The sequence below is a fragment of the Tuber melanosporum genome, assembly GCF_000151645.1.
Source record: "Tuber melanosporum whole genome shotgun sequence assembly, scaffold_166, strain Mel28".
Lineage (NCBI taxonomy): Eukaryota > Fungi > Ascomycota > Pezizomycetes > Pezizales > Tuberaceae > Tuber > Tuber melanosporum.
The window spans coordinates 190,901-201,362 of NW_003298826.1; the positions used below are offsets into that span (position 1 = coordinate 190,901).

Here is a 10,462-nt window from a genome sequence, read left to right on the forward strand (position 1 = left end):
GTTCATGGTCAAGTCGGTAACAAATATCGGAAGTGGTAAGCAGAATCAGCTAACATTATCTGACTTCACGCTGCAAACAGCCCTACTCCTCCTCCAAGTCTTTCTGCCTCCCTTTGGCACAAAGTAGATCCTTGCGGATGTATGGACAGTACTGTTCCGCTCGCGAGTGCTAACCCATGACGCTAGATAATCCGGCTAGAGACTATTAATTTTAAGTTTCACTCGCCATAGTATCCTTTACCACCACCTCCACCGAAATTTTCGAGGGATGATCACAAATGACTGAGGTATTTTCTATCATACACCATCTGGCATCGAGCTAGACATGTCACAAATTTCCTAAAGTTATACCCCAACAGATAAGGGCGGAGAAAAAAAGGAAGAAAATAAAGAAAAACCATGGCCCATGTAAATTAGGTGCAAACAGAATATCCGGTCCCATTACTCCCATAAGGGCATACCGGCATACCAGCGCGCCCCCAACAATCGCTCAAAGCCAAACCAACGAGGAAGGAGCAAATCTTGCGCTAAACAACAACCCCGTGCAACCCCCTGAAAAATATTCCGAAATTTCCATTCCCATTTGGTCCCTTATTCTCCTCGTCCTTCTCTGTATCCAGCACCGCAAATACTATTTCCCTCCACCAGCCTCCTGCAAACTCTGGTTCCCTGAAGACCCTAAGAAAGCATTCCACGACCTTCTCAGGTGGGTTGTGGAAAGCCCCGCATCCCAACGCACCGAGCACAACCTTGCTATGCCCGTTCATGGCAGCGATGCGCAATATCAAGCGGATCTTCTCGAGCATGAGATTTCGGTCTGTGGGACGACTGTAGTCCGGCGGCGCACCGTTTGTGAGAGGAGGGTCACGAATCGCGGCTACGGAGATTACAGAGAGGATTTTGTACTTGATGCTAGGTGGGTAGAGTTTATGGCCGTCTGAATGGGAAGTGCGGAAGACTACAACTGCTGGCGTGTAGATCCCTGCGGTGTCTGAGAGGGGGTAGAAGGCGCGATGGAGTTTGAAGCTAAGGGTTGAGCTGTAGCAAATCATCAGCTATAGTTGCAGTGGTGGGAATAAAGCTTGTATGATGGAGGGAAATGCCGGTAGCATAATTCCTCCTCCTGTGCCATTGCACCCCTTTTCCACCCTCCTCCGGCAACTTGCGCATTTGCCATGTTTAGAACGACTACGTTCCTACCCATCGTTATCGCTGTGTCGAAAGTGTCCCCATCGATGACTTTGATCCGGCAACCTCTTCTTCCAGCTTCCGGGTCGAGGTCCGGTAACATAAACCCCGAACAAACTATTCCCGCAAGAGAAAGTTCCCCTCCCAAATATAATGACGACTTTTGCTGCGCCGCAGGAAATTTAGCAAGTATACTAGGTATGAAGTCCCTATACACCCCCCACCCTTTGTCAGTAAGCTAGCATTCGCAAAGGTAATACAAATTGACACACACGTCGTCTCCTGCGCAACCTCCACCCTCTTCTGATTATACCTCGCATTTTGCGGCTTCAATTTCCCGAGCGATTGCTGCGAATGAAATTCTCCAGATTGGGATTCTGATTCAATATCCATTTCTTGAGAGCCAGTTCCTTGAGACTGAGATTCTAGATCCGAAGTTCCAAATTCCTTGTGCTCCGTCGAATCCTCTCTGATGTACCTCCTCCCGAATGTCCCGGGCGTGGAGTCTGCGCGCCGATTTTGTGGGCCCGAGGATAACGATGACGACGGTGGGGCAGGGCCTTTAACGTAAAAATTTAACTTGGTCTGGACGAGCTTCTTACCGCTAGCATTTTTGCCCGAGTTTTTCTGTCGGGGCGTTGATGGCATAGTGAATAGGCTGTTATGTAAGCTGATCTCAAGCCGTGTTTTCAAGGAATCAGGCCTCGAAACCGATGAAATTTGTCCCTGCCGGCGCTTGTTGGCAGTCGAGGTATCGAGATGAGCAACCCTGGTTGGAAGCGGGGGCGCTGAGAATATTTGGGGCTCTCATAGGCTTTCGCGTTGAAGTGTTAGTCAAGGTGTCGTTTTGGAATAATGGAATAAAGATGGCGTGAAGTTGCTGCCAAGTGCTTATCTCATCATACCGTCTTACAAAATTCATGAGTCATCACGATAAGCAATAATTTATGATTGCTAAAAAAAGGAACAAAGAGGATCCATTATCATTGCTCCCCGCTACCTTGGATCCTAATCACAAGACCTCCCTTAAAGTTGGTCCAATCACGACCGGTCTGTACCTACATAGTACAAGTATTTGCCGTGTTGGCATCTTGTCTCTGAAACAGACACCGATATGAGATCGAGAGAGCACGGCAAGCCTATATGGCAGAAGCCATGTAACTACTTGAATTGCCAAACACAGAACCGAGAAACCCCTAGGAAGCTCATGCATCCATAATAGTATGATAGTAAAATGAAAATACGCTATCAGGTCGAGTTATTGATGTGTAAAACCTGAGAAAAACCTGAACCACTCCGCAAAAAATCACTAGCCATTGGGTTGTTGTATCGCTTACCGAAAATTAAAAGGTAGTACCTTCGGGGGGCTGATGGACCTTTCTGTTATTCGGGCTGGCCATGTGTCTAGAAGTTACAAAACCCCCGTAAGCACAGAAACCAATCCATTCCATCTACATTCAAGAAAAGCTTACTCCCTCAAAGCCACAAGGATTTTCTCCATAGTGTTATCCCTGTTCCATTGGCTCACACGACCCAGTTTGAGTAGGTCGACCTGTTCGAGAGCATGAGTTAGTAATGAAATCTCGTTGCCACTCAGGTTAATACCAACCTTGCCATTATTAGGATCAACACCGGGAAGATTGATTTTAGATATAAAGTGGACCACCGGGGGTTCGTCTGGGTAGGAATCTCCACAGTGTATTTTCAAACTGTAAATGCGGTTCTCGTGGGTGCTCTGTGAATTTTTGAGTAAGCTTGCTGTTGATGACGCGCGCCGAGGAACCTCACGTGGGGAGGTCCCAGAATGGTAGCATTCCAGTTAGACATCATCACGTCGTCTCCATCCTGTAGACCATAAGAGCAACCATCTTAACATTAAAGAAACACAATGTCAGTCTTATATCGACTTTAGGGGTGGGGGGGGAACAGTGAGAGCAAGCTGACCAGCACCCAACCCTTTCTCGCCCTTCTCTAGCTCTTCGAGCAAGCGAAAGTTCCTAGGAACTTTAGCGACCATCTTAACTAAAAGAGTTGGTAAAGTTTCGGGAGGCGGTTTTTCGTTAGGATGAGTTCCCTTGAAAAGCAAATGGCAAATTGCCTGGTGTTGTCCAAAGTCAGGAATAAGGTGGGGTTTGTCGGTGGAGACACGAGGGGAAGATAGGTAGGCGAGATTTTAAACCGGCCTAGAGTTGTCCAGTGGCTTTGGTAGCATGATACTGTGGCTAGCCCATAAGGCACAGCCACATCCTCCCATTACTAATCCTCCCTCATTCTCAGGATTAATTTTCAGCCGAGGTCCCTGTCCGTCGGTTAACAGATATAATAGCAGAAATTTCATCTAAATCGATCCTGTTCTCTCTAATAACACGGGAATACTGCACTCTTGTAACAAATTAAATTGGTCCTTTGAAGAATTGTTCTTGAGAAAGAACCTCGGGGAGCCACCTTAGCTCTGTGCCAAGACATCTTTGAGGTCCACCAGACCGAAAAGGAAATTGAATGGCTTGAGCCGGATCCCTCCCTGCAGTTCTACTTGTAAGCGGCTCTCCCGAAACACCCTGACAGCTACGTAACGAACCAGGTAGGGTGCTGATGACTGTGAAGATTCACTAAAACCTCCAGAAGAGTATTGAGTACCCGACCCAATGCTTTATACCCCCTTTGCCATTTCAGAATTACTTAATCGTCTTGGTCCCCTAGATTGCGACTTCCTATCAATTCTTAAGAGTCGACAGTACCGGTAGCTTCAGTTTCGAACCCCCCCTCTACCCCCGGCTTGAGGATGACCGCCCAATTCCTCACGAATGAGCTCACCAACCTGGTTCAAGAAGCGAAGCGGAAGAACTCGGATCTTAGACATGTCAGTTTCTCCAGCCTAGGGCAATCGCCGCACCTGCCATGGCAATACTAAGGCGTTCCCCTTTAGGCGGCCGAAAAATCTCTCGCAGATCTAAAGTCGATAGGGTCAGCTACGGATGTCGTTATTGGTACGCTACTTATTCCCGGGAATTCGCGGTCTTAAGAGCTAATGAGCTACTTCAGAGCTTTCGGGGAGACCGCAGTTCATACACCCGTTTCTCATCGCCTGCAGCACCCGGAATGCGAAATTTAGCACTATCGGCGTGGTTTGTTTGCAACGGTTGATTGTCTCGCAGGGGCTGGCAAAGGTTTGTCGGCAGTGGGGAATCTTGAACTTCGATTTAGCTGACTTCTAGAAGACCAAGTTAAAGGAGGTCCTGGAAGCCTTCAGGGAAGCCGCTAATTTAGGTTTGTGATGAATTTAGTGTCTGTACCCAACATTGAGAGATATCCTGACTAATCTGAGTATAGGAGTTGAAATCCAGCTTAAGATACTGCAAGCGCTACCTCCGCTTCTACAGAATTATGCCGAGGATTTGAAAGGAAACCTGTTGGGCGAGGCCCTACTAATATGCTCAATGTTACAAGGTAGTAAAATGGGCGTAGTGAACAATACTGCTGCCGCAAGTACGTTATTCTGGTTTCTCTGGTTTCGCGTTCTCGGTATTCGACTAAGTTGGCATTATTCTAGCCTTGAGTCAAATTGTTATTTCAATCTTTGACAAAGTAGTAACCGAAGATGGTATGGAAACAGCTCACCTTCGAATTGCCGAATTAGTCGGTGCAAACTAACAGCCACAGAGAGAGCGCTGGAGGTCCCTACAGTGGGCGAAGGCCCTTCGGAATCCGGAACTATACCACTCCGAGCTGCGGCACTCGATGCTTACCGAGTGTTTTTTGATATTTGTCTTCTTACCGAAGGACAAAGGCCACAATTCCTTCGGTTTTCAGTCTTGCCACAGCCGTTTGGGCTCGAGCTAATAGAGTCTGTTTTGACAAATCACCCTGACATATTTCTTACTCACCCTGAGCAAGCCTATGTCTTAAAGACCAGAGTAGCTCCATTGATAATGCGATCACTTTCTGACCGGCTCAATTTTCCAACCACAGTACGTATAACACGTGTGTTATACATACTGCTCCGACGTCACCTTTCAATTCTATCAGAAGAATGTGAGGTTGCGCTGAGCATTTTGACCCACACACTTGATCCAGAAGCATCAGCTTCATGGAAGAGAGCATTGTGTATGGAGGTATTTCGAGGAATTTGCGCGGAACCAGGCCTTATCCGCAAGATTTTCGCAGGATATGACGCTAAGGAAGGAAAAAAGCCCATAATGAAGGATTTGATGGGTGCTCTCACAAGATTAGCCACCGAAAAGCCCAGTGTCATAGGACTAGGCACGCAATCCTCTGCACCTGTGAGCCAGGCCGCGCCAAATGATTCCTCAGGCGAACAAGCCGCATTGGAAGCCGGGGGTGTTGCCGGAATTATTGGTGGAGCTGTAGGATTGAGTGAGGTAAACGTGGTTGGGCTCAGTACCCAGTGGAGCTTGGTGAGGGTACCGTGTATTGACCAACTAGACAAGAGCGAGCCCCCAGCAATGCCTGAATCGTACATATATTGTCTGACACTCACCTGTATAAACAGTTTTTGTGAGGGGTTGGCAAAATTTATCCTTCCGTTATCGATGACTGGTGACGCCACAAAGGGAGCGAAGCGAAGAACACCGGCCCGAGTAGCGCCCGTGGGAATAGTGCGGATGAATAGTGTATTAGGGAGCGATAGTGAATCTGGCCCTACCGCAAGATCGGAGTCACCAGTGCGGACCCCATCACCCACTAAGGGCAGTCTTCGCAGAAAATCAACCATGAAGCAACACCGAATACCTGTCAATCCGCTGAGCATGGAAGGCCATCCTCTTTACAACGAGATCGTTATATCCGCAGCAATAATGGAGTCGTGTTGGCCCGCTGTCCTGGCAGCCTGCTCGACATTTCTCTATGCTACACTTGATAATGAATTCTACCATGGCCTTGTGAGATCATTCCAAAAGTTCACACACGTCGCTGGGCTATTACGTCTCACAACCCCTAGAGATGCATTTTTGACGACTCTTGGGAAGGCTGCGGTTCCGTCAAATGTCTTATCAGCGAACATCTCAGCTTCTCCTATGGCGTCTGACAACCAGAGTCTGTTCTCAAACGCAAAAGGCCTTTTGAGTGTGGATAGCTTAAATAGTTCCGAGCGCCTAACTACTGGTGGAACTGAGCACCACCCTCCATCCCTTAATAGCCGCAATTTGCTCTGTCTCAGGGCCCTGCTCAATCTCGGGATTGCCTTAGGCCCAACATTGGAAAAGTCATGGACCATAGTTTTGGAAACGCTTCAGCAGGCAGACTACGTTCTTTTTGCGTCTTCTAGGAAGACAGGAAGACAAATTTCGTTGAACGCGTCTACGGCAAGATCTGACTCGCAAAAAGGGGCAGATGCAGGCAATCCCCTAGTTAATATTGGGCCCGAATTGTCTGCCGTTGAAACCGCTGCAATGAAGATGTTTGAAGGAACAAGGGATTTTCCCGACAATGCTTTCGCTGCAGTGCTCTCGGCATTATGCAAACTCTCCGATGGGGATGGGGAGACCAATAGTCGGACATCAATTGATAAGTCAACTAGTCCCCAGAGATCTCCTCGGTCACCAACTTTTAGTCACAAACACACGTCCAGTGTCCCAAGTCTTTCAACTTCACAAGTGATTGGAGATAACGCATTTGCGCTCGCAAAGCTAGGTGAACTAGCTCAGATAAATATGAGCCGATTGATTGGGCCAAATCCAAATTCCACTGGGTGGGATATGCTTGCGAACCATTTAGCTACTATAGCTAGCTCTAGGGATAGGGGGAACTCAATACGCATGAAGGCTGCTGAAGTTTTGAATGAAGTTGTGGTTTCGGCCGCAAAGGCTATTATAACGGAGAGCACGGAAAATGTGGCGGAGGTTCAAAAACGTATCCTTTCCGCATTACGGGAGGGGATAACAGATGGCAAAGTCTCTGGGGCTCCAGACTCGGTAACTAGAGCGACAGAGTTAGAGGTACATCGTGCAGGTTTGGAAGCATTGAACGCCATATTAGAGCATTCCGGGCAGTCACTAATAGCGGGATGGGAGATTGTGTTTGATATCATAATGAGCGTATTTGATACTACCATGATTTGGCGACGGGACGCGACGATTCCAGAGGCACCAGCTGAAGTCACGAAGTCTACCAGGTCTCCTAAGCTGATCCGGAGCTCATTTAGTTCCTTAGAATTAATTTGTTCTGATTTCCTGGCGAGTTTGCCAACACCTTGCGTTTTGGTTTTAATAGATGCATTGTTTGCGTTTTGTGGGCAGGCAGATGACCTGAATATCTCTTTGACGGTATTTATTCTTTGACCGGTAATAGATATCTCGTTTGCTGATTTTGGTGTAGACTATTACTTTCTTTTGGAATGTTTCAGACTTCCTACAGACTAAGGGAGAGTCCTCACTCTCGGGCGAATTTGTATCTTCTAAGGCGCAGAGCGAAACGGACCTATTAGGTATGGTGGAGCAGACAGATGTGGATTCCCACCCTGCCCTTTGGATGCTGCTTTTACTTCGTTTGACAGGAGTCAGTAAGGATCAAAGAGCCGAAGTGAGGAATGGTGAGTATATATGTTTTGATCGCCGGGAGCTGTAGCTTATCGTCAATTTATTTCCCAGGTTCTGTTCAGACCTTGTTCCGGATATTCGACACTTATGGACACCAGCTTGGCCCGCAAGCGTGGTCCTCATGCCTAAAAATTGTGGTTTTCAAAATGATGAATATCGCCCCCAGTGATGAGGAGAGTGATGTTCCAAAAGTGCGTGCTGCTGAACGAAAGCAGTGGGACGATACCATCAATCTGGTTCTGAATGGGATTGGCACACTATACTCAAACTACTTTGAAGTTTTTGTTAAACAGTCGGAATTCCGCAGCACTTGGAATGCCTTTACCCGTTACCTAGAAGCCCTGTTAGAAAGGCGGAGTTTTGAGGTTAATACAACTGTATTTATGGTTTTAAAACATGTCCTGGAAAAGGTTGATAGACCGGACAATCTCGACCAATCTTCAACGGATGATGTGTGGAAGATGTGGTCAGGACAGGGCGTCAAACTGGTGGAAGGAAACACCGAGGTCTCTCGGGCCGGGATTCAGGAGACGCTCTTGGCATATGTCGACTCCTTCAAACCACTTTACAGATTACTCGAACCGATAGTAAACGCCGATATGGTGGAGAAAACACTGATCCTGTTGTGGGAATGCATCACCTTCCCGGATGCACCGGCGTATTTCCAGGACATTGACATCCTGACCCCGCTACAGGCGGCCATCTTAGAAGTCACCCAGATGATTCGAACAGATATCCCCGGCATCCCATCCCTAGTATTGAAACAAGTCGCGGACTTCAGTACGATCGCCTACCGGCCACCTCATACCTCGCAATCCACAAAAGTCCGGATTCCAACTTACATTGCACTAGCAACCCAATCAATGAAGATTTTAGAAACCGTCAGCTTCCGCCACGTGGAGAACAGCGAAATCTACACAACGGGTTCCCTATCATCCGTCCTGTCCGCTCTTAAGCTCCCCATTTCGCTAAAGTACGACTTCACCGGTGCAGCCTTACCAGCAACGGCGAAGCGCCCGTCGCAATGGATCCCAGCGACTAAAGTAGTCCTGTCAATAATTACCAAAGCTCTCCCGGCAATCAGCAAACTGGACATTGGCGAAGTCCATCAGAAAGAGGTATGGAAGCTGATAGTCGAGATAATTGGCAGTGTTGTCTCGGCAAATACTACGAATATCGACGAAGCGACACTGATATCCGACGAAACCTTCGACATATCATCCTTCGAGGAATTTCGGGGCTTGATAATCCCCCCGCTAGGCCATGCTATTGTCCCAGACGAGGTGGTGCAGGCGTACGTGAAGAGCATATTCAAGTCTTCGATCCTTTATGATATTGTGGAACTGGAGCATCCGACGTCGATGGATGTAAGTTTGTCTTCGCTTTCTATACGCAAACATGGGAAAACTAGCGAATTGGAATTGGTCAGGAGGTCTCGGATGAGCTACGCCTGCCTTGACGAATTATTTGCCTTAGCGGCTGCGAATGATTCCGGTATTCACCCAACCTATCCACATTTTTAGGGATATCACTGATAAGGATGATAGATTCAAAAGAACTCCAACGCCTCACGGCAGCCGTTGCTCCCTATCTGGTTTTGCGGGCTGGACGTGTTTTGCAGCGTTATATTTCGGTAATTAAACCCCCTCCCTGGGCATCCTTTATAGAAAATCTGACCAAAATGGAAAAACAGGACCAACCCCTTCGCGGCCGTATGCCTCAACCCGTATGTCAACGCAAAGAAATGATATACGTGCTCAAGTGTCTAGTCAATTTAGAGTCTAGAGTGAAGACGGTTTCTACTGATTGTGAGCCCTCTTCCTTCCCTCCTCCCACCACCAGAAGAAGGGCGACTGATAAAGAAGTAGCGGGACATATACCCCTCTCCGGAAAGAGGCACACCTCCAGGCTGTTCCCGCTGCTTAGTCAGTGCGTTGCAGCAGCGCAAGGGGACCAGGAGGTTTTGGGGTGGTTGGCGAAGGTTATGGATGAGATTGGGGGTGCGTTAGGAGTTTTGTAGGTATTTCGGAAGAGCGTGTATGGCAGAAGTATGATAGTTGGCGGGCGGTAAATACCCCGGTTGAATATCTTTTTCTCTCTTTCCCATTCCTCCTTTCTTACAAGATCTTATAACCGAGTGATGCAATCCGTTGTATATTTTGAAGTTCAAACTAAAACTATGCTAAGATCCGTGAAATTTTTTTCTTTATAAAAAAGTGTAACTATATTGTACAGTACAATGTTACGAAATTCCTTATCCCACTCGGTCTAATTCAACACACGCAGCCCATTCATTCACTCATATTTTCATCCACGCATCACTTCATCTCATATTCTCATCGTCGGACTATCCATCATATCGAAGACTCCTAATGCAACTTATCCTTATCAGGGGCTATACCACCCATTTCTATATCCGTCTTTCGCTTCTTCTCCACTTTCCGCCATTTCTGTGCGCTTGTTAGCCCCGCTTGAGACAAATAGCATGGGGAGAGGAAGGGGGAAAACAAACTTTGATGTTCTTGACGATTATCCATATTACGAGCACAAGGCCCAATGCTGCCCCACTAAGGACTAGGTACCACCACCAGCTGGGGTTGTTATCTAAGAGGTTTACGTTCATTCCGAGTAAACTCTATTTGGGGGAGGGGGGGGTTAGTTTGGTGTATCATATTATAGTAAGTGGGTGGGCTTACGGCAATGAAGGTCAATGGGAGAAA

At 47.5% G+C, this 10,462-nt stretch overlaps 3 protein-coding genes; 1 reads left to right on the plus strand and 2 right to left on the minus strand.

Moving 5' to 3' along the window:
• Positions 1-317: 317 nt before the first annotated feature.
• Positions 318-2,027, minus strand: GSTUM_00003287001 (uncharacterized protein). XM_002836909.2 has 2 exons: positions 1,463-2,027; positions 318-1,397 (listed from the first exon to the last, which is right to left on the minus strand). The coding sequence occupies exon 2, from the start codon at positions 1,050-1,052 to the stop codon at positions 528-530; it is 525 nt and encodes a 174-aa protein (XP_002836955.1). The 5' UTR covers positions 1,053-1,397; positions 1,463-2,027; the 3' UTR covers positions 318-527.
• A 205-nt stretch (positions 2,028-2,232) lies between these two features.
• GSTUM_00003288001 (uncharacterized protein) lies at positions 2,233-3,320 on the minus strand. XM_002836910.2 has 6 exons: positions 3,133-3,320; positions 2,977-3,056; positions 2,798-2,923; positions 2,661-2,740; positions 2,526-2,592; positions 2,233-2,433 (listed from the first exon to the last, which is right to left on the minus strand). Exons 1-5 carry the CDS (start codon positions 3,203-3,205, stop codon positions 2,532-2,534), a joined length of 420 nt encoding a protein of 139 aa, XP_002836956.1. The 5' UTR covers positions 3,206-3,320; the 3' UTR covers positions 2,233-2,433; positions 2,526-2,531.
• A 650-nt stretch (positions 3,321-3,970) lies between these two features.
• Positions 3,971-9,844, plus strand: GSTUM_00003289001 (uncharacterized protein; the record flags this gene model as incomplete). XM_002836911.2 has 13 exons in its annotated part: positions 3,971-4,048; positions 4,115-4,175; positions 4,222-4,366; positions 4,493-4,674; positions 4,739-4,789; positions 4,849-5,433; positions 5,509-5,795; positions 5,865-7,469; positions 7,522-7,735; positions 7,794-9,236; positions 9,290-9,375; positions 9,436-9,550; positions 9,611-9,844. 13 exons carry the CDS (start codon positions 3,971-3,973, stop codon positions 9,760-9,762), a joined length of 5,004 nt encoding a protein of 1,667 aa, XP_002836957.1. The 3' UTR covers positions 9,763-9,844.
• Between the last annotated feature and the right edge of the window lie 618 nt (positions 9,845-10,462).

What these genes read in the sequence shown, in the direction of transcription:
- GSTUM_00003287001 (XM_002836909.2), bottom strand. Translation starts at nt 1,052, where the DNA reads ATGATTTGCTACAGCTCAACCCTTAGCTTCAAACTCCATCGCGCCTTC.
- GSTUM_00003288001 (XM_002836910.2), bottom strand. Translation starts at nt 3,205, where the DNA reads ATGGTCGCTAAAGTTCCTAGGAACTTTCGCTTGCTCGAAGAGCTAGAG. An exon ending in CGAGAAAGGGTTGGGTGCTG is followed by an intron (nt 3,057 to 3,132) that starts GTCAGCTTGCTC and finishes TTTAATGTTAAG; the next exon opens with ATGGTTGCTCTTATGGTCTA. An exon ending in TTGATCCTAATAATGGCAAG is followed by an intron (nt 2,741 to 2,797) that starts GTTGGTATTAAC and finishes GCTCTCGAACAG; the next exon opens with GTCGACCTACTCAAACTGGG.